At 42.1% G+C, this 23,993-nt stretch overlaps 1 protein-coding gene across 1 annotated transcript in view; it reads left to right on the top strand.

The window, feature by feature from the left end:
* The window catches only part of CCDC180 (coiled-coil domain containing 180), a 728,974-nt gene that overhangs the window by 229,026 nt on the left and 475,955 nt on the right, over positions 1 to 23,993 (top strand). The window contains exons 10-15 of the mRNA XM_069609330.1: positions 132 to 251; positions 2,276 to 2,355; positions 19,200 to 19,288; positions 19,871 to 19,993; positions 22,398 to 22,571; positions 22,725 to 22,840. Of these exons, the coding sequence (XP_069465431.1) occupies positions 132 to 251; positions 2,276 to 2,355; positions 19,200 to 19,288; positions 19,871 to 19,993; positions 22,398 to 22,571; positions 22,725 to 22,840 (702 nt within the window). The remainder of the gene's footprint in view (positions 1 to 131; positions 252 to 2,275; positions 2,356 to 19,199; positions 19,289 to 19,870; positions 19,994 to 22,397; positions 22,572 to 22,724; positions 22,841 to 23,993) is intronic.

Raw genomic sequence — 23,993 nt, 5'->3', positions numbered from 1 at the left:
GAAGTCCCCTTTCTATTCTGTTTTCGTAAGCTTCATCTGGACTGTGGAATGTGAGCTTTCCCATGATGTTCACGTGTAAAGAACCTAGGTGTTATTAAATGATTACCGTTGGGTTCCCTTTTGTTCCACAGGACATTCATGAAGAGCGAGAAGGTCCAGAATCCCTTGGGTATCCAACGAGACATGGAAGTGATGGTGAGAGAGCAGATTGCACTGAACGAGAAGAGGATGCAGATTCTGACCTCGGTTAGGTACAGTATGTGCAGTCACATATACCACACACGTTACCCACACATCATATCTAAGGTCTCGTATGGGATTTATAACCAGCAGGTCAGCAATAATGAGTGCGGGCTGTCTAAGAGTGACGACTTCAGAACAAAGGCATGTTATTTCTGCCCTCCCTTTGGGAGCTATGTTTGGCGAGTCCTCTTGGTGTCTGCCAGGATTGAGTTCCCTGGAACACCAACCGTCTGCCACGTCCTAGATGCTCATCCATCCTGTTTTACGATCATTGTCAAACCGCTGCTGGTCTCTATTCTCTGGCTTATCCATGTTCTTTGTCTTGGTTTTTCTCAGAGATGCCTGTGTCAGCTTAAAGGTAGGAGTACATCGCAGATTTCAGTATTCGAACCAGTACTGACCAGATCAGTTTAGCTGAACCTCAATGGATACAAAATAAATATAATTGTATTAACAATAACTAACAGATACAGCATGTGAAAGCGCAACAGCAAAATAAGTGTCATAAGCTTTTGGTCCCATATTTTGTGTTACACTTATTTGCATTTGCTATGATGTGATATAACCTATAAATGATCTATTATCCGTATTGAAGTGCCTGACTTCAACTTTGCATGTTAAATTCTAACTGCGCATTTATATAATGCGAGGTAAGCTTGCATAATTAGTGAGTAAGCCACAGGTGAGATTGAAAAAGTGTTCATTGGAAGCTGTATAACTCACTTTCTTAGAGGTGGAGCATTGGTACCCCCCCGCCCCCCACCCCATCTCCAACCTGTATCACTCTTAGCCACCTATTGGGTGTTAACCTAAATATTTTCATTGTTATAATCCTTAATATGTTATTACGCATTATTGCCCAGAACCACAGTCAATACTGCTTGTTAAATGCCCGACAGCCCTACTTATGGGCCTGAGTGAAGCAATAGCCTATTGCCCCTGAGCAAGCAGTATTGCCCAAGGCCTCATTGTAATAAAACTATTAGCATCTGGCCCAAGGACCATAAGTGCACAGGGGAGTGAGGGGGGACAACCACGAAAATCCATTCAGTTATGTCCACTGAGCAACAGATGCTTGGTGGTCTGCATGGAATAGTCCCTCCTCAGTTTTGTCACTTTCTGTGTGATGCATGGAAGGAAGGAGGCATACATGACAGGCAAGCAGTAAGAGGGAGTGCAGCATAGGATGGTAGAGCAGGTGCCTGGGAAATCGAGGTTGGAGGAGTGGGTTGAGAGCCTGGCAGGTGCCCTGGTAGGCCAGGCAGATACAGAGAAAGGTAGGAAGAGTGTGGAGATGGATCGGAGAGAGAAGGGGACACTGAGAATGGATGATCGCATCCTTGAAACCTGCAGATCCTGGGCTACTCTGGCCATTCGTGCAAGGACAAGGAAGACCTGGCTCCCGATTGGCTTCAAGGATTCTAGCATCCCACTCCAGTGCTAATAGTCATGAATTATTGTAATATTGGAGCTCCAAGGCAACAATGTATGCATGTATTGTTATTATTGTTACCATTATTATTATATCTCTACTCACTAATGGTATTTGAAGACAGCCTGGAATTGCAGTTTCCCTCCTTACGTGATTCCTATATAATCACTTAAGCTGCTTTATTTATTTATTTCATTGATTTTTGTCATAACGCGCCTAAAACCCTACCTGAGTTTGGTTTCTAAGCACGGATCCAGGATTCAAACCTCTGTTGTTATGGGTGGTCTTGCTTACAAGACCAGCACGTTGCCCCTGTGCTATCCTCCGTTCATCCTTCTCCTCCTCGCATTGCATGTTGTTGTTTTCTACGTATTGCTCCGAATTGGTTGAAAACTGGATTTTGGTCTATAGAAATCACAGTAAATTTATTGCACTCTGATCCTTTTCAGATTTGCGATAATTTGTACACTTACATACAATCCAATTTGTACTATTTAAGATTTTAGGGTCCATCTTTCATGGCTTTTTACATCAGAGCTAAATCTCGTACCATTCCACCAATCCAGCATTTTAGAAATATGTTCTCCCTTCTCTTGACAGTGACCGGTTGCCTCCGACGTGCACCAAATCCCAGGTGTCTGACTGGTATTCCTCGCTCGTGGCCCTGAACAAGAAGATAGGTAAGCACAGTAATACCCTGGATCCCGGACAAGGTGCAAGGATTGTGTGCACATTTGTGCTGGTGCGGTGCCACACACGTAGCTTCAGTGTGGGCTCTTCCTTCACAGATGTGTGCAGGGTGCTAATGTACTGCAGAGTGACTATACAAAATGTGCTCTTTACACCTATGGCGAAGAAGGTGCTTGCACCCTCTGAGTGGTGCTTAAATTGTTTATTTCAGACACCTTTCACTGAATGTTATTATTTCACCATAAGAGAATCTTTAATATGGTATTAACCCCCTCACTAAGTGGCGGACAGTGTCATCAATGGACTTACAGCCCGAGTAGGCAGGGCTGATTGCACTGCGGCTCAACTTCCCTTTCCCGCTTCCTGAAAGATGTCGGAAAGGGAGTTCCCAGCAAACTGAATCCATGACAGCTCGTGTTAGACAAGGGAATTTTTCATCGACTAAATATATCAGAGGAACTGCCATTGTGGCTTCCAGAAGCCTGGAAGGAAAATTCGCAACGTATGGAATCTATGAAAGCTTCCTATGTGGGAAGACAAAGTTACAGGTAAGTAACTTTTTCAGCATAACCAGAACCTTTTTAGGCAGCTTAATGAGCAGTTCCCAGGATCATTGACTGAAACCACAAAGGAAAGCCCTTCACATATTCAATTGCTGTAAGATTGCTACGTTGTAGAACTAGTGTTAAAGGTAAATACCTATTTCTTCTCCAGTGTAGAATCTTCCATACATTGAAAATGCTCTTAACGTCCTTTCTGGTTTCAAGCAGATGTTTAGAGCACCCTATTCTGGAGCCAGAAAGGAAAATGTAGTCTTTTGATTCTATGAATAAATGATACGATTGAGAGTTAGTGTGACAGTTTGGGGACTTTTTCATATTTACTAGTTGAGAGACAGCTTTCAGAGGTGCAACCCGTTGCGGCCTAATGTAGACTGATGAAATTGATTCAGCCAGGAGATGTTTGTACAAAGACCCTTTCAAATGCTTTTGTAAGCAACCTATGTAATGTTACTGCTGATGTAGGGCCAAAACTAATGTCACCAGTCTGTCCTCCTCTGAAAGATTACTACTCCGAGAGTTCTGTGTCTGTTGAGAGTAATGACTAGGACCACTCATGTCACCAAACACTTTTATTATTCTTCAACAACTCTACTTTTTGATTTGGTGCTTCATACCAGTTCTTCAAGTTACTAATCTTGATGAAACCTCATTGATCTCAAACCAATCCAATCGTTTCTCACGTTAACCGTTTGTATTGCTGTATTCAAAATTGGTCTTAATTTTCCTGTGCATTGACATCCAGAACCATCTTCACATCAAGTCCACATTGATACCCTGTTGCCCAATTAAAAATTGCTTGGTAATGTAAAAAAAAGTCTGATTTTTAATTGCTCAGTCCTTAATATCCATATTTTACTTCACCACTGTAATGATTGGACTTATTTATAGTTCTGTGTCATGCCTTTATTCTTTTTCATTGATTGTGTGTTTTCGATTCAAGAACAACTATTTGTCTTACTTTGTGACATATGTGCCATTTCCTGGAAGCTCTCCTGACTACTGGTCAGACCAACCTCAATTTTTCCCAAATAAAATGAGGCAAAACTTTGGGCAGAATGTACTGAAGGACGTTGTGGGATTTAAAATAGGGGCTTGCCCTTTGTCTTTACTCTCCTGAATTAGTTTGTGTCCAATGCCCACTTCAGTTAAACTACAGTGACTACTATGCCTCCTATGTGTCAACATGTTTCTACCTGTGAGGTTTGGTTGCTGCCATTCATCCGGATCTTAATCAGCTACTTGCATGGGGATTCAAGTAAGCCATACATCTATTGGTGTACATGACTTTTTTTGGATGTATCTTCTCATACTTGCATTTCACTGATAGACTATATTTTATGAAAACATTTATCTAAACACAGAATTGCTCATACCTACCACATGCAATATCCTTAGCATTTCTTTGCACCCTTTATTTTTGCAAACTCAATTATTTGAGGAGAGGGGGCTTTCTGGTTACATGGACAATAGTGTCTTGTAACAAAGCAGGATCAAATACAAAAGTTGGAAAAAGATTAGAAGTTACTTGTCTTTCTTTTATTGTTTTACAAAGGATGATGTTTTGCTGGTCTTCAGACCTTGTCAGGATCTTTCAGTCTGTAGTTTACTTGCCAGTTTCTGTCTCAAACTCTGGATTCACAGCCTTTTTCCAGTTTGTCTAAAGTTGTACCATTTTCAATTCTGTGCTCACTTCATGGTTCTTAATATCTCTCAGGTTCTAGGCACGTTAGGGTTCTCAACACCTTTTAGTTTGTAGCTGTTTTTAGAGTTCACAATGCCTCTCCAGTTCTATGGACAGTTTGGGTTTCTTAATGTATCCCAGATTCTAGGTACTTTGCATGGTTTCTAATGCTTCTTGGGTTCAAGGCACTTTCATGGTTCTCAATGGTTTTAACGTTCTAGGCACTTTAGGGTTTTCAATACCTTTTAGGCTCTGACCTTATTTCAGGGCTCTCAATACTTCTCCAACTTGAGATTATTTTCAGTTTTCTCTGTGCCATGCAGGTTCTAGGCACTTTTCTGGGTTGTCAACGAAGCTTAGGTTGTAGATATATTTAGGGTCCTCAATGATTTTCCAGTTCTAGCCTCTTTTCAGGGCTCTCAATGCCTTTCAGGTTCTCAGAGCCTCTCAGGGTTTAGGCATCTTTTAGGGTTCTGAACACTATTCCCATTCCAGGTGCTTTATGGGTTCTCAGCCACTTTCTGGTTCTAGGCTGTTTTAGGGTTCACAGGAGATTCTTCAGGCACCTCCCTCCTTGCATGGCTGTCGGGTAATAGCGATTAGGGATTATCTCCATCAGCCTTTCAGCATCGAAGCTGAAAGCATTCTACTCTAGCTATGTCAATATTGCTTTAAACATCACAATAACGTCGGCAGGAAAGCTATCCTGTTTGATGATACAGCTTTCCATAACGTTCCCTCAGATTTATCGACCCTGAGTAACACATTGTACAGCAGAGCTGTCAACCAGATTGCACAACTCTAGTGGTAGAAGCATACTGTGGCGAACCATAAGAAGGACTTGGACTACAGTGGGCCATGTTGATTAAAATAATATAATATTTTATTAAAATAAAAAGAAAACGCCTATCTAGCCCTGCTGTTATTAGGGAAGTTCCCTGCCACTTAGGGAAAGGAAACAAGGGGGAGGCCGGAGCAATAGCCCCTGTCCTTGGCTTCTGCCTGGTCCAGTCACTTGGATCTCTTTTCCATAGGTTTGAAAAGTTAATCAACATCGCAAAACACTGTTCATAATCTCTCTGCAGGTTCTGTATGTCAAATCTTAGTTCTTTACAACTCTCTCTCTCCAGGAAGAAAAAGGTTTCCTAATACAATTCCATCAATTTTGACTTAGTTCTGGTGTCAGGGTTCCCTCCAGTTTTCATGTTAGGAAAAGACTTGGGATGCACAAGCTCTTTGTGAGACATGGGGGGATTGCAGATTACAAGGTCAGGGAGTAATTGTTTCTGGGTGGGATTCAGGCTTCTTTTTTTCCTTAACAAGTATCCTTAGGAGACTGGTGTGGTCCCAGCCCAAGATGGTGTTAATGATCTGATGGGCTGAGCTCGAATTGTGAGGTAGTGTGGAATTCCAAAAGAATTCTAAACTGCCTTTCATTCAGATCATGGCCAGGAGAAGATCCTAGTTTGCTGTGCTCTACAGTTAATCTTAAAGAAATGTAATGACAATCATCTAAGTATTCCTGAGAAGGTGTTGAGAACAGAAGGAGAAAGACAATATGAGCTACTGCAACTGAACTGAGCTAAGTGCAGTTTTCAATGTGTAAATAGTGGAAAGTTATGCTGTTATAGTAATCTGCTGGAAAGAGTGTTTTTGTTGTCTGCAGAAGAAAGGTTTAAAGTAAAGGTGCTATTTAATACATTTAAATAAAATAAGAAAAGGGAGAAAAAGGTTACAGCTGTTGATACCAGCGCGAGCGGGTGTGTTTATACTAACACACGACCTAACAAGTTCTGAATCGTATTTACTTTACTAATGTTCTGCACGGGTCCAGAGTAAAGGAACTTAAACCGTGCGCGTGCGTACCCCTGTAACATCCGAACGCCTCGTCGCGTTCATGAAGGAAATCTAAGTGCGATGGGCATCAAGTTTCCTGTCAGCGCAGGTGAAGTCGCTTCGGTGTGGTGGAGAAAATGGGAGCGCAAGTAATCTATAGAGGTGCTGAAATCTGCAGAAGCGTGGGTCATCTAGACCAGCACGTATAACGAGAGTGAAGGTGAGCGCGTGTGAATGGCCAAGAACAAACGGAGACTTGAAACGAAAAGGAAAAAAGATTTAAAGCGTTCATCTGTTAAAGGGCATGTCTTTGAAATAAAAGGCAGTGCAGTGAGCAGCACCTATGAGGCAAAAGGTCTCAGTGTATATAGTTTGTTTTTAGGAGCAACACGAAAACTTGACCTGAGAAGCTGGTTACCAGTGCTAAGGTGTAGTTTGAGTTAAGAGCTGCACAGAGAGACTAGAGTAAAGACGCCAAGTGTGTCAGGGTCTTCAAAGGCACTAGGAGTTTGAAGAAAAAACGAACTTGAGTAAAGAGTTGCCTATTGAACAGAAGATTTCTAAGAAAGCCTTTTAGCTTCAAGCAAAGGTTTTTCAGATATTTATTTATTTAGTGATATTTAAGAAAATCAACTAGAAGTGTGGGTGGGAGTTTGGAGGTAACTGAATATGTATTCTCAATTGCAGGCCAGCACAGACTTCAGACTGAAGTCGTGAGAGCAGTGAGCAGTGGAGACACAATTTTTCTTTTTCTTATATCCACTTCCCCTTTCCCACCGGGTTTGCCAGTCCAGTAATGATAAAATCTAAGATTGCTTAACAGGCGATCCTAAGGGGTCTGGTGGGTTCATCATCCACTCCTGCTGGAATGAAGAGCTGGGACTGATAGACTGAAAGGCCCACGTTGCTAATCCTACCTGGGTGAGACATCTAACTTTGAGTTCCTTCGGAAAGATAATGATGGAGATGAGGGAGGAGATGAATTCCAGCCAGAAGGGAAATGTTATCGCTTGGGGTTAGGCTGGAGGAGTTAAGTCTTAAGGTGCATCAGTCTTCTGAGGTTACAGGGCCATCTTTAGTGAGTAGACATTCTGCAGAGAAGCCACCAGTTCTGTACCCTGAAAACAGAGTAACATTGCAGAAAGAGGACAAGGAGGAGGAAAGGAGAGTTAGCGTGATGCCATGAATCTTTTTGGTTACTACGCCCTTAGCTTCTCCAGAGAGGTTTTGTGGAGACTCGCTGAACTATAAATGATTCCTTATTCAGTGTGAGTTACATTTGATGTGTCGTCCTGAATCTTTTCCTACGGATGCTACCAAGGTGGCAGTTTTTATTTCTTATATAACTGGAGAGGTGACAGCCTGGTCGATGCCTTTAGTTGAAAAGGGGGCTCGAGAATTGCACAATTGGGTCTCATTTAAAACACATTTGTTTTTTTATTGGCCATTTATATAGCGCCTATACACTATATTTACACATGTTTCTAAGCGCTCCAAGGCAGGCAGGGTGAGTAATTAAACAAAAAATGGACATTCTTAATAGGCATTGGAATATTCAGAATGGGCAAGTGCTATGCATTTAGTGGTACAACATACGACAAGGAGGAATACAGGCTATTACAACATATGACATAATTATTGTACGTGCCTGATGGTCGTTTCAATAATGCAAGAGTTCTACATGAAGAAGGGGAGTGGGTAGAGGCTCTAGGGTAAGACGAACAGAGCAAAATAAGTGCAAAAGACACATAGAGGGAGTGGAGGGGGAGATATGGGGTGGCAGGGAAAGGCACACCAAAACCACAGTGACTGCAGATGTAAAGTCACCGAAATTCGATTTTAAGCAGGGCCACACTAAACACATCAAAACGAAAAGTGGCTGCAGGTGTAGAGTCACGGGAAATGGAAATTGGGTGAGCTGCCTACTCACAAGTAAATATGCAGGGGTGCCTGAAGTTCTGGTAGCCCAGGCGCAAGGGGTCAAAGTCAGCCCCCAAGTCCAGGTGACCTCGCCAAGAAGTGTTGCGGTGGTGGCGGTAAAGGGGAGGGGCATCCGGTCCAGCCAGGCCTGGACAGGAGCCTTAGGAGTGAGGCCTTGGTGAGGGGGGTTGGCGTTCGCCTGCTGGCTTCAGGATTGGCTGCTTAGATGGTGCACAGGCCAATCAAACAGCAGCATCAGGTTGCTTCAGGAAATCTGAGAGGGACAGTCTTCGGGCGGCATGTTGGAGAGATAGTAAAAGTACATCAAATATGGCCAATCATGAACAAAGAAATGCCCCTGAAGCACGTTCACACTGATCACAAGATGAGGGAAGATCAGTAGGAATTATGGCAGTGAGCGCTGCTATTTTGACAACAAAAAGCACACTGTGAGCTTTGAACCCAAAACGAGGCCTATCTTTTGCCAAAGATGGCTGCAGACCCCTTTACAAAGCAGGGCCTGTGGTGTTGGGGGGCAGGGGGAGGCTCTATGATGCCCCCAGTTGTTACATCGTCTGGCTTCAGTGGAGAGTCAAGGAGGCAGAGCCTCATGGTGTTGGGGGATGTTTGATAGACGCACGCTATCACAGAGCAAGTATGGGGAATTGCTGGAATTGAGGCAAGGAAGTAGGGAGTTAGTCACTTATATAACTCAATTTAGAGCCCTGGTCTTAGAAAGTAGTTGGCCCGAGGAGAAAAGGGCTTCTCTCTTTTATAGAGGTTACGGGAAGCACTCAAGGATGCTCTGGCAGTGATTGTAGACCAGCCAACCTCTAGTGAGGAACTTATTTTGGTTTTGCAGTTAGATGCTAGGTTGGCTGAAAAGAGGTTGGAGAGAAGGGGAAATATTCTGGAGAGTCGACCATGGGTTAGAAGTGAGTGACTTAAAGTGGAGCAGGTGCCTAAAGAGATGAGGAGTCCTTTGAGGGAAAGTCAGGCTAGACCTCCCCTAACGAAAGATGGAAAAGAGAGAAGATATAAGGAGAATCTCTACTTAAACTGTGGAAATAGTAGTTATTTTGTAGGTAGGTGTCCATGCACTCCCAAAAGTTATCCTGCAATTGCTGGAAGAGGCCAGGGTGTGGCGAATACCATTCAGACTGCCGTGCCACATATACCTGTGAATGTATCCTTGCTTTGGGAAGAGAAGTTGTGTTGTGGAGGTCTTTGTGCAATTGACTCGGGGGCTACTGGGAACGTCATGGATAAGAAGGTTAGGGCAGTGGATGGCACACAACTCACATCCGGTCCCATCACGCACACCTCATGTCAACTGGGAATGAAGATAGTGGAGTGGCATTCCGAGGAGATAGTTTTTGAGTTAATTGATGCGCCACAATTACAGATCATTTTGAGAATGCCATAGTTGACTCTGCATAATCCCAAAATAGATTGGGAAAAAAGGATGCTAGAGTTTAAATCTGAATTTGGTAAAGAATTATGTAGTATGGAGATGATGGAATGGAAAAACACAGTGAGGAAGAGATGATTCTAGGTATGTCTAGCTGGTGGGGCAATTATGGAGCATGCAGTGGGAGTGTTGCACGATTGCTGTAGGGGGTTTGAGGATGTATTCAGTGAACGAGCGGCTAGTGAGCTTCCCCCACATCGTCCATACGATTGTAAGATAGACCTGGAGGTGGTGGCACCAATTTCCTGTGGTAGAATCTATGCCCTGACTGAGAGAGTGAACATCTAAAGGAATATTTGCAGGAGAACTTACCCAGGGGCTTTTTTCGCCACTCTGTCACCCGCTGCATCCCCCTTTTTTGTGCCCAAGTAGGATAAGACCCTGAGGACTTGTATAGCTTATAGGGCATTAAATAAGATCAAAGTGAAGAACCGTTATCCTCTTCCCTTAACCTTAGTAATGTTGGACAGGATTCAGGGGGCAAAGGTATTCACCAAGTTAGATCTTAGAAGAGCATACCACCTGGTCAGAATTTGAGAAGGTGATAGAGTGGAAGACGGCGTTTAGTACTCTATTTGGATTATTCGAGTATCAAGTGATGCCATTCGGCATTTGTAACGCCCCAGCAGCATTTCTTTTTCATCAATGAGGTGCTCCGGGAGTATCTAGATTTTTTCATAGTAGTCTACATTGATGACAACTTGATTTTTTTCTAAGGAGGTGTCGCAACATGAAGATCACGTCTGGGAGGTACTGACTAATTTGAGAGAACCACCTGTTTGCAAAACTTGAAAAGAGCCAGTTCTTCACATCTAATGTGGAATTTTTGGGATTTGTCATCTCGCCAGATGGTTTGGAAATGGATTTGAATAAGATCAAGGCGGTGACAGAGTGGCCGAGGCCAACCAATGCTAAGGACATCCAAAGTTTCATCGGTTTTGCAAATTTCTACCGTTGATTCATTTGTGACTCTTCACAGGTGGTAGTTCCTATTACCAGACTGTTGAAGAAAGGAGCGAAGTTTGTGTGCAGTGAAGAGGCAGAAGAATCTTTCAGTTATCTAAAGGGGAGGGTCATCACAGGGCCAATTCTACTTCACCCAAATGTGGACAAACCTTTTTTCGTGGAGGCAGACGCTTCGGATGTTGCCATGGGTGCTGCGTTGTCCCAAAGGCATCCGGAGACGTGACAACTTCATCCAGTGACTTTCTTTTCTAAAAGGTTTGCTCCTGCGAAAAGGAATTACATCTCCAACAAAGAACTTTTGGCTATTAAGTCTGCTTTTGTAGACTGGCCGTACTATCTCCTGGGAGCCAGACATATATATATATATATATATATTCGGTCAATTGTGAAAAGGTCAATTGTGACCCTTTAAAATTGGTCAATTGTACATTCAAACAAATGTAAATGAACAATTTGGGTAATACCATTAGAATTGCTGAGAAGAGAGTTTTGGTGGAATAGAATGCGTGAGGATGTTTTAAATTACGTAAAAACCTGTGAAGTTTGTGCCTGTGCCAAGTCAAAAGATCAGAAGCCGGAGGGTTTGCTTACTCCACTGCCTATACCCCTCGTCCCTGGCACACAGTATCTATGGATTATATTGTGGATCTTCCTCTGAATAAGGGATGTTCTACCATATTGGTGGTAGTGGACGTCCTAACAAAGGCAGGTCATTCATCTCCATAAAGGGCGCAGCAACAGCCTCTTCTCCAGCGAAAGCTTTCTTACAGAATGTGATGAAACTGCATGGTTTACCAAGTCAGGTGATATAAGACCGGGGGACTCAATTTGTTTCCAAGTTTTGGCAAGCTTTTTGTAAAGAGTTGAAGATAGAAGTCAATCTAACCATTCGTTATCATCCCTAAGCAAACAGACGTAAAGAGTAAATCAGGAACTGGAAAAGTATTTGAGCACTCAAACCCTCTATGTTCTGTTTCTCTAGTTCTGTTTATTATACTTTGTGGCTCTCCGAAGCCCTCTGACCCTCTAATCATCTTGCTTCAACGTGACATTAGTAGGACGTCTGCCTGCTTGGGTTTATCGGGCTTGTGTAACCTTTGTGGCTTTTCCAGCCTCAAATGTTTCTCAATGGTGTTACCTCTTTGGGTGTATGTAATATAATAAAGAGCAAGATGATACGTGTTGTTTACTTGCCTCCAACCCCCTCACACAAAAACTCTATAAGGTTTTCCAGCATCACTAGTCCTGAAAAAATGAACCGTCTGCTATAACTGATTTACACAAATGTATAACAAGTTTATTATTCAAATAATTTAAACTGAATTTAAACAAAAAACACTACCCTCACCTAACACAGTGTACTAGACATTAAAAAACAAATATAAAACAAATGTAAAACATCAAATAACTTATTTATACGACACAAAAGATATCACATAACACACAAAAAAATCTCAATGTGTCACTAAAACAACAAGCATCCCAACATGTTTCTGTTCTTAACTGCCCAGTTCAGGCGAACATTCTTCAGGGGATAAATTTAAAAGCATCCACTAATCTCTTCCACACCGTGTTGAAAGTGTAGATTCAGGCACCCAAGAGGGTAAAAGGAAAACAAACTCCAAGCCTGTAAAAATAAAGGAAAGGAGAAACCTAATGAGTTCCAAAAAGGGAAGGAAGTACTACAAAATGTATATGGTGGCATGGCACAGGGATTATGCCACACTCACAAGGGTCCCAAAGGGTACCCGCAGATTTACCTTTAAATGGTGAAACTTCAAAGCACGTCACAGAATGACAAATTTGCTGGTTTCCCTCCAAATGAGAAATCAATACTTCAACAAAGCGTCACAGTCCGCTAGAGTATCGCCACACCTAAGTAAGACAAAACCAATAAACAGAGACCACATGCTCTGTTATATCCAGAAATCACACTGGCTTCAATACCATTGCCCTAAAATCAAGGCTCCAAATAACAAAGTAAATTACCTCCACAAATGTAGGGATCAAGACTGCAATTCACAATTCAGTAATGAACAAGTTGAAATGGAAACATCCATACGATCAAGCAATAAAGTACAGAGTCAATCTGGAAAGCAATGGAAACATAACAGTAAACACCATTTATCTGGCATTACCAAAACCTCAGCTAACAACATGCCGTCATGCTTGTTATTTGGAGCCTTGATTTTAGGGCAATGGTATTGAAGCCAGTGTGATTTCTGGATATAACAGAGCATGTGGTCTCTGTTTATTGGTTTTGTCTTACTTAGGTGTGGCGATACTCTAGCGGACTGTGACGCTTTGTTGAAGTATTGATTTCTCATTTGGAGGGAAACCAGCAAATTTGTCATTCTGTGACGTGCTTTGAAGTTTCACCATTTAAAGGTAAATCTGCGGGTACCCTTTGGGACCCTTGTGAGTGTGGCATAATCCCTGTGCCATGCCACCATTTACATTTTGTAGTACTTCCTTCCCTTTTTGGAACTCATTAGGTTTCTCCTTTCCTTTATTTTTACAGGCTTGGAGTTTGTTTTCCTTTTACCCTCTTGGGTGCCTGAATCTACCCTTTCAACACGGTGTGGAAGAGATTAGTGGATGCTTTTAAATTTATCCCCTGAAGAATGTTCGCCTGAACTGGGCAGTTAAGAACAGAAACATGTTGGGATGCTTGTTGTTTTAGTGACACATTGAGATTTTTTTGTGTGTTATGTGATATCTTTTGTGTCGTATAAATAAGTTATTTGATGTTTTATATTTGTTTTTTAATGTTTAGTACACTGTGTTAGGTGAGGGTAGTGTTTTTTGTTTAAATTCAGTTTAAATTATTTGAATAATAAACTTGTTATACATTTGTGTAAATCAGTTATAGCAGACGGTCCATTTTTTCAGGACTAGTGATGCTGGAAAACCTTATAGAGTTTTTGTGTGAGGGGGTTGGAGGCAAGTAAACAACACGTATCATCTTGCTCTTTATTGTATTACATATATCTATATCCCCGTTGGTGGAGTAGGATGTTTTCATGTTAATAGGGATTCTTTATACCTATTTAAACATATTATGTTACCTCTTTGGGAGCATTCACTTCACTTCTGCTGCTTGGCTCTGCAGCTAATTCCCTTCTTGTGCAGAGCTCCGGCCTCCACGCTCCCCGCTGCAGTCTGTTCTCGGCGTCGGTTTACTGGCCCCCGGCCTACCATGTCTTCAATGTGGTTGTGCCACCAGGCGAGACAGTTGCTTTACCATCTCTGTCTCTCTTCAGACCTTCACTTCTCGGTCGGTCTGGACGCCCTCCTTCCGAAGCCTTGTGCGCGTTTCGATCGCTGTCCACATGACCGCTGGCACTGAGTTCTAGCATGGCTCTGCTCCTCCTGGACGCCTCTCTGTCATAGGCTTGCCTCTGTGTAGTATTCTTACTCTCTGAGTCAAAGTTCCACGTAGTTTAATGCACGTCATCAGAAACAAAGTTGTTCCTATTTGACTGTGGAGTTCAGGCGGATCCAGCATGACTAGAAGCCAAAGAGTTTGAGGAAATTCCTTTATTCGGTGAATCCAAAATAGAATCACAAATAAAAGAGATGTGTTGCCAAAGAGTTTTAAAAAATGTCACATAAATGGGAGTCCATGTCCCCTTGAGGAGAGCTGGGAGAGAAGCAACAAATTGTCTAAATTTGTCAGAGTACCAAAAAAGGTAGTGGAACTGTGAGTCCATCAGGGGCCAAGGTAGGTGGGAGCATGCTGCAGCACATGTGTTAAGGGGTTAGGGTTTGGTGCAGGTTGATAACCAAGTGGGTGGAATGAGGAAAAGGAGGAGGTCCTCCTGTATTGGTTTTCATGTTTTTATCTCTCAGTATGTCAGTCAATTTGAACTTGTATAGATAGCCTTAGTTAAATCAATCCCCTCTACTTGCTGATGTTGACTTCACTGGAACTCATACCCATGGGTGGATAAAATTGCGAAATTCCGTTTGGCCAGCCGCGGAAGCAAAATCTGTAATATTTTGATCAGTTTCGCTGGAATCTACCATTCCTCAGCCTATCGAAAAGGGAGGTGCAACGTTTTTGGTGCCGTCTCACAAAATGAAACGAGCCGCGCAAAGTTTCTTGTGCCGCTGAGCGAACCTAGCATGGATCAAAAAAGAGCAGCACAAAGTTTCTCATGCTGCTGTATAAATCGAACAAAAAGCTGCATAAAATTTCTCGTGCCGCTGCGTGGACCTAACATGAATCGAAAAGAACGGCACAAAGTTTCTACCGCCGCAACTCGAAACTAGTACAGATCGAAAATAAGCCCACGCACATTTTCTCGTGCTGCTGCACAAAACTACTGCAGATTGAAAAAGACCTGCATGAGGTTTCTTGTGACGCTGTGCAAATCTGGCATGAATTGAAAAACCACAGAATGTTTCTCCTGGCACTATGCAAAACTAGCACGGTTCGGGAAAACCCGCACAAGGTTTCCTGTGTCGCTGCATGAAACTAACGCATATAAAAAAAAAAGACATGTGAAGCTTCTCGTTGCGCTAAACAAAACTAACATGGTAATGAAACGCCACACTCCATGCGAAACACCACAAAACCGGGTGAAATTTTGGTGGTACCGCAATGCTAATTTCACAGAACAGTGGGAAGTGGAATCCAATGCAGATTCCGTACTTTTTGCCTCACAGGCAAACATTTCGCTTACCCCTACTCATACCTTACACCTAAACAGATACTGCTTTAATAGGGGTCGGAAAATAGAAACACCTGTGCTATCGGTAGTAGAATGTAGTAGAATTTGGTAACCAATTTCAAAGCCTGGGTCCCAAGACTGAAAGTCTTATCTTCTTTGATGTGGCAGAGAGTACTGGAGATGAAATATCTCTGATCCTCCATAGCCCAAAGATTCCCTCCTGTGATATACCATATTATGCTATCCTTACAGTAGGCAAGAGCAGCCCCATGGTTGCATTTGACGATGATGCAGAGAATTCAAAGCAGATTTATCGGCTCTATTAGAACACACAACAGGTTTCTGCGTGCAGCTTGGAAATTATCACTTTTCCCATGTCCTGAAATCAATCAGATTTGAGCCACCTGTAGTCTGCTTATAAGTTTCAATAAACTAGACCTCATAGAGTGCATCCGAGTAGTCGAAGCGACAAGCTGCTAAGGCTCTTACTGCAACTGCACACTTGTTTAGTGGAATTAAGTGAATGGGCTAGGCCTTTATCAACTAAAATGTCTATCTATGCCTTTAAACCAAAATAACAACGTGATGCATTTTCTAAACTTCATGGGTTGACTGGGTGAGAGGAAGTATTAATTCCTAGTGTTAGCAAGCCTCCTCTATCTCCCGCTGGCTAAAATTGAGCCAGTTGGAGTCCATCCAGGCTGAGATATCCTCAATGCTTCACACAAACAGATTTTATTTTTGCTGCAACTGCTTTAGAATGGTAAAATGATGATACCTTTACTTCCATAATAACCAGTAAAATATAAAAGTAGTGGATCTTAGTTCCAGGTAGTTCTCATTCACTTTTACTTCTGCACAGTTCTCCTTAATGACTGATGATGGCCATAAGGTGTCCTACCCGATAAACAACTGTAGAGCAATCCCCTTGTGTTACACAAATCTCGCCAAGACCTTGCACAGCAGAGCTATCTCAGTGATTACACAGCTTTACGCATCACTAAAACCAGAAGGGCTAACGCTCCTCAAGTAATAGAGCTATTAGGATTGCCTTTAGAAACCAAACTTATGCATTCAGTGATGCATCTGCTGGTGCCATCTCAGACAGCAGAACCATCTCTCTGGTTACATGACTCTCAGAAACACCAGGGATATCAAACCTATCCTTAAGGTTACACATTGTAAAAGCTCAGGACAGAAGGCTATCCCTCGGATGTCACAAAGCTGTGTGTAAGACCTGGTACAGTGCAGCCCCGCCTGCAAGTTAAGTCTGTTTTTGTACAATGCTCTGTTGAGGAATCTGCAACCACTTGCCTTAATGGTGGCTCGCACACGCCTGACATTAAAGGGAAGCCAAACCTCTCTTAAAGGTAGCTAACATAGACAGAGCGACAAGGCTTAACTCTCAGGTAGGGGTAGCAGGCTAACGCAAAGGTACAATTATTCTACACACTTATCCATAGACAATACAACACACAGATATTCTGAAAAATATATACTTCAATTATGCTACACATATAGAACTCTAACAGGTCAAATAAGTACTTTACACGTAATATACAGTATTACAAAATACATAGTATACTATAAAAGCAGTACATGTCTAAAAATGACTTTGCACTCCCCACTGCGGGGTGGGTCCACTTTTTCAGATAGAGACCCAATATACATGAATGGGGTGGAGGGTCAGGGGGATCCACACAGCCTAGTAAGCCAGGTAAACCCCCCTATGGGCCAGCACAAATAAGTACATTGTTGTAAACGCAACGCCCCCACACCCCTTGTCATACTCGGGAGGTCCTATGGGAAGCAGCCATTAAAATAGCCTAAAGTCCTTTAGGCCAACCTTGACACACCACATTCTTTTTGACCCTCTAGAAAATTGTATTAAAAATAATACAAATGCACATATACTAATTAAACATACTGATAGAGGATAGGAAACATTTCAAAACCCATAGCTAAATGCCTCCAAAAGCTATAGATTTATTTTAGGAACAGTTACCTTTGCAATACAGGTATATTGTACTTATACAGTTTCCCAGAGAGAAATGCAGAGCAGGACTTTGGAAATGTATTACAAATCAGCAGCAGTACGTCCAATAATTCTAGTTCTTGGTCCAGAGCTCACTGAACCCTTTGGGGGTACCAGGAAAATGTCCAGGGGCTGGTGGGTACCCCTAGAGAAGCTTAAATAGAGTTTCAGGACAGGTAGCAAGTTGCATAAGAATCAATGGGATACAATCAAGGGCCATCTGCTTTAATGGAGATAAGTCTGTTCTACCTCATGGGTGCAGATTCTGTGGTAAACAACCACAGGGAAGACCAGATAAAACTCTAATGAAGAAATCCAGAGGTCGCAGGATGGACTAGAAGCCCAGAGGAAGATGAAGCAGAGCAGGAGGGTCCCCAATGTAAGTCCATGGGAAATGCAATTGAGACCCTCCTCCAAAGATCTCAACCGTGCATCAGAGGCACTGTGAGTGTGGGTATATTTAATAATTGCCCACCCCTGGCCCCATAGGTATGTTCTCACGTAGGGTGGTTGTTTTGGCAAAAATTGATCCAGCAACACAAAACAACCTAGTAAGTGCAGGGCTTCTATTCCAGGTGTCGTTTACAGGTTCCGCTGACCAGGGGCTTGCACCCTGAGCCAGCGATGACCCACACAATTTAAGAAAGGAACAAAGAACCTAACTAAAGTATTAGAAGTACATATCACCACAGAATGCTTGTAGTAGTGTTAGGAGCTTTAGTCCTGGCAGGCGAGTATACCAGGATAGGGACCATATACTGGTAGTCCTGGCAGGTTAGTAGACCAGGAAGGCATTGTGGTTGACAGTTCTGAAGAAGAGGAATTGGCAAGACCACTTAAAGTGTTTCATAAATTGTGGTGTTTTCATCCTGACAAAATATTGTTGTTGATACAGAAGAATGATGAAAGTACTTTTGTTTTCTAAAGAAGAAGTTGTGTTGAACTCTTTTCTATAAGTGGAGAGATACAGGCTTGTTGTTTGGTTGGACTGTTGGTTAAAGTCCAAATGAAACACTTTTGGTGCAAGAAGACCTTCATGATCAGAACTTTGCTACGAAACTGAACTTTCTTATTTGAACCTTTGATTGAAAATCCTGCTTTGAACCGGGGGAAGGAGATCTGACCCAGTTTACAAGGATACACAGTTATTAGGTTTATGTTGAACATAACTGTTATATTCGAATTGCCATATATTACCTTTATGAGTTTGATGTATGTATAAGTGTGAGGGACAAATTACTTTTATTACAGTGTGTTCCTTTAGTTTATTTTGATATGCAGGGACATCCTCTTTAGCTTAGGGATACTGAGACTTTTGTCAAACCCCTATGATATAATAAAATGGCTTCTTGTAAAAAACCTTTACCAAGTTGTCCGCCGCATATTTCTGACCCATCGTGCTCCCCGTGAGATCTTCCCGCTGACTACTGACCCCAGGGGGACTATCGGGACGGTCCTCCTCAGGGAGAAGTGGCGAAATCCAAAGATTCGTCACACCCTACATAAGCTCTACTGGTCGTTCTGAGACACCAGATTGTCAGGGAAGTCCTTCATTTACTGATAACCCAGTTGTAAGCAGAGGCAGAATGCAGAATCATGTGCTGTATACCACGTTGTGTGTAGAACAGATTACATATTTGAAACACTTCACCTCCCTTTCTGTTTTCCCATCTCCCTTTCCCCCAGATTGCCTGAACGTGCAGTTCTTGAACCGGGTCCGCCTGCACCACGAGAAGGTTTTACAGATGTGCCTGGCAGAATTACAGAAGAGCAAGGTTTGTACCACCTGCCACTGTGTGTGTCTGGGCTCTCACCTAATGTGCGACAGGGGACATGTTTACTAATAGTGTGCGATCGCCACTGACACAGTCCAGTACATGACCAGTTATATTGCCATCTTATGACTGCCAAGACTCATATGAAGAGAAATGCTTCAAAGTAATTAAGAGAACATTTCCAGAAGTCTATGGAACATGCTGCCAGATGAGGTGAGAGTGTTTCAAAACCTCCAAGCATCTGTGGTGGTCATGGCCACCTGCGCTTTTTAACTAAAATCTTAAACAGCTAGACTTGACACAAGTAAGAGTCTATAAAATCTGAACATGGAACCCTTTCCTTTTATTGGTGTGCTGTGGAAGCATCCTTAATCAGTCAATCAATCAAATAATACAATCAATGAGTGCCTGCCAGCCATCACAAGACCCCAGTATATTTTATGCCATGTGCAGACAGGGTGGGATACTTTAAGAACATGGCAATAGGCCAAGACGTTGTACTTTCACTCTACTATTTGATGTTGATGCGAGAATTGAAATGAGGTATCTCCACTTAATGTGATTTATGATTTTGTCCCTCAGGGGCTCCTGTTGGATATGAAAGTTTTTACGAAGGACGAGGCAGAAAAGCTTGTGGGTTCAGACTTTTTTCCACTCGTGGGACAGTTGCAGAACCGGTTTGAACAGGAGCTAGAACTCATGGATGTAAGTATACTGAGGGCGACAGTGCAAAGTATGGCACAGTAAATTGTAGGTCTTTGGCACTACTGATCAGCTAGGATGATAGCTTGCATGACCTGGCTACAGTGACCTGACACTCAGAACCAGATAATAGACCCTCTTTCCCCCATAATGTTGAAAATGGCTCTTCAATGGGGAGATGGAGAGAAGGTAAGTCATATCCATTACAGTCCCTGGGAAGTGGTGTGTCCTCAATATTACCTAGCGGGCAGTGTAACAAAAACTTCACAAAATTGCACATCAGTTGTTACCTCTACTTTTTCACTCTGAAACATGTTCCATAAAGCAGAGGCTGGAGTGTGAAAGAGACATGTTCTCTAGATCACTGCAGCAAGGATCCATTTCCTTTTTAATCTAGTAGCACTCATGGCCAGCTCTTCTGCATGCTTCGGTGTGATGTGTTGGGGTACGTGATTACCATTTCTCTAGAAGAGTCTTCTGTGGGTACATAGCAGCATTCGCCGGAGAGGAGGCAACAACTCCAGTTCTCCAGCAAGTGATTCCTTCCTAGATCACCAACAATATGGAATCATTCTTTATATGGCTTATCCATAAGGGATCCGCTGCTGGAGGAGCAACTCTCCCGTCTCTACAATTGGAGAAAACCAATATGCAAAAGTCAATTTAGATTAGGAGGGCAAGGAGATCTCTCCCACTGCATATGATGAGGGAATGCGCTGGACTCCCAGCAACCTGTTAGTAAAATAGCAGCGGCCTGCAGTCCACAGGTTAAAATCCTGTACGGGATGTCCCTGCAGTTTTTCCTTCTGTATTCAAGAAACGCGGCACCATTCACTGGAGTGATAATGACACTCATTATTTTGGCACTTAAGGACAATTTAATGTGCATGGTGTGCTATAGAGTTAGAGGTTATTATTATGACATATTTGAATAGCTATTGTGCTCTGAAAATAGTAATGATGATTTTATTTTATATATTTCTTGCTGCCACACTTTCTGATGTTTCATAGCACTGTAAATAATAATGGTACTAAATTAATCAATCTTGGAACGATTATAAGTTCTGTCGATACATAAACCAGTGATGGGCATTTGATATGATATATGATATATGCTATATGATATGATATGGCATTTATAACGTGCCTATACACAAGTGTTTCAAGGCGCGAATTTCTTAAGTTCAGTGCTTTTTATTGAGATTTACAATGTAAAAAAAGACATACAGGCACAGGTACTTATACCAAAAGAGATGATACAAATGACAATAACACCAACAGGATATTCTTAATAGTATAATGGTTATAACGTGGCATACATAAAACACATTAGTATGCAAATACAATTTTTTCAGACACAAAGAAATTGATGCATATTGAAGAGTATAATTAACATTAATTCAGATACTAAGCAGCAATTAATATTCATTAGGACTTTACATAATACAGCTATTAAAAATACCCTTAACACTGCAATGTAATACAATTTGACATAGTCTGTATATCTTGGGAATTCTGGTATTTCCTGATAGGCTTCCAAAAATCAACATGAGGTTTAATTTTGTTTGAATTCTAGGTAAGACAAACTACACAACCTCTCCTTGTAAAAATCAACCCAAACACATCAATTATGAATTGATGCAGCTTGGAATCTTTCCAGATAGGCATTGTGGCTTTTATAGCATTCGAGGTCAGAGAGCCAAGTGTGCAATCAGTGCACTCGATTGGAGCACAGCACATTATAAGTTAATATCCAGTACCTTACGCACACCCTTCCAACCACTTTGCCAAAAGTCACAAATTAGTTTACGTTCACAAGCAGTAAGGTTAGGTTTGCCCCCGGGGGATTTGCAATGCCAACATTCATAAGCTTAAAACATTTTTATGGGAGTCCAGAAACATTTATGAAGTAAAAACATATGTGCTTGATAAAAAGATACAAGGAGACATCGAGTCATTTGAGCAGCAGATATTCCTCTGACCTTTTTGTGCTTTTAGTGAATTGTAATTCGTTGTTCTGATCTAACAGAGCCTTGCTTGGTGCATTAACACAATCAGACAACTGCCCTTTTTAAACTTTAGAAGCAACATGACAGACACTATGAAATTTGTCTTTATTTGACTTTTTTTCCAACCCTATCTTCATGCAATAAAATGATTAAAAGGAATCTGTAGTTTTCTTTTTAGTTTACCTCTGAATGATGAAACAGACACTACAAATTCAAAAAAGACACATTGGAACAAAAGATCTCAGCAACAGCATGAACCTTATCTCAAAGATCTATTCTTTCTCACCCATTGATGATCCAATGCCCAAAGAATCTGCCTTCCTACATAGGCTGCTGATGCATACGTTTGTATTTCTCCTTCTCCCAGTTATTTGTTTGTATTTCCTGTGCCTTTCTAGAGGTCCCTAGAGTGCTTAGCCAAGCAGACCGAGATGCAGAGCAAGGACCTCTTTAAATTCACCCAGGGAGCTGTCCATCTCTGGGACGTCCTGGAGATTGGTCTCGCCCGACATGAGAAGGGGCTTCAGAAGCAACTGCATGACTGTCGGCAGCAACACGATGGGGAGAACCAGGTAGGTAACAACGGCTTGCTGGGGCTCTGACCTATCTCATTGCTTTGCTCTTTTCAGCATTGTCCCAATTTCCTTTGCAAAGCAAAGGGTGCTGGGTAGAGGAACAATGGTGAAGTGATGCTGACTTTTTTCTTTCTGTTCTTTTCCTTGTAGGCCAAGGAAGCTAATCTTGACATGATTCTGGACAGACTGAGACAAGAAAGTTCACAGGAAGGGCTGCAGACCTACATGCAGAAGGCCCTGTCTTCCTTAGAAGACATCAGAGCTGGGTATGTATTCTTGAATGAAGGGGCGCAGAAGGGGAAGAACTTGCAATTTGTTCACAGGGTACAGGGGATATCTAAGAGCCAGATGTGTAATTGGACTTGCTATAGGGGGATCGTTAGCCAAAAGTATGGAATGGAGCCCACCTCCTAAAGACGAGAGTCTCACTTTCCTCATCAGTGATGTTGTAAAGTCCATGCAGAGTTCTGTTGAATCACTTCATCTATCACTTAACACCCTTAGTTTTCCCAGTAGATGTTAGAAGAAAAAGGCATGTCAATATCAGAAATTGTGTTGTATTTAACAATATTAGATTACTTTTATTGGAATGATTTTCATTTAGCGTATGCTCCAAATGTAAAAATAAAATATACCAAGCTGTGTGTATATATTTATGTACAGTAGATTTCAGAGGTGCTTTTCGAATGGATTGTGTCTTCCCATTTATTCCTCATCTTTGATATTCAAATTCCAGCTTCAGCTGCTTTGTAAATATTTTTCGGCAGAGGGCACTGTGCATCAGTGCAGTTGATTCAATGTCGAGGGTGATGTCATCGAAGGTATATATAGCACGCGCAGCGCCTGTTGGCTTCAGTTCCGTTTTTCCAAGTAAGCGTATTCTTCGAGAACTACGGCACACTTCAAGAGTTTCATTCGCGAAGATGTCTTCATCTTCGACACTGATTATCTCAAAGACTGGGTTCAAGACGTGTCAGGACTGTGGTTCCAAGATTCCACCCTCCCTACTACCTTCTTTACTCCCTTTTCCCTTCCCTTTTCTCCTTCCCATACCTCTCCTTCTCTCTTCCTTCTCAAATGCAAATTGTTCCACATGCTGTTTTTCTGGTTTGATTCATTAATATTTTATTGCTTCTATGTTCCATGTTTGATGTTTTCCTTGTTGTTAAACTGTAAAGCGCTTTGGAGTAAAGCGCTATATAAACAATAAAATACAAATACAAATGTCGATAACCGATACATATTGAGTATGCTTGTGGTATCTCGGTGTGGAGCACAAGACCTCGGCCTGCTAGAAATACCAATCAATCACTGGAAAACCTCTGAAGGAGCAAAAACGGAAATTGGCAGTAGGTAGGAACCCCAACAAATCCCCATCGACTACCCCGTTGAAGAAACCTTCTTCGGACGATGCAAGAG

Source organism: Ambystoma mexicanum, chromosome 8 (assembly GCF_040938575.1).
Source record: "Ambystoma mexicanum isolate Mex_15411 chromosome 8, UKY_AmexF1_1, whole genome shotgun sequence".
NCBI classification, from domain to species: Eukaryota; Metazoa; Chordata; class Amphibia; order Caudata; family Ambystomatidae; genus Ambystoma; species Ambystoma mexicanum.
This window is presented reverse-complemented; position numbering and strand designations above follow the sequence as displayed.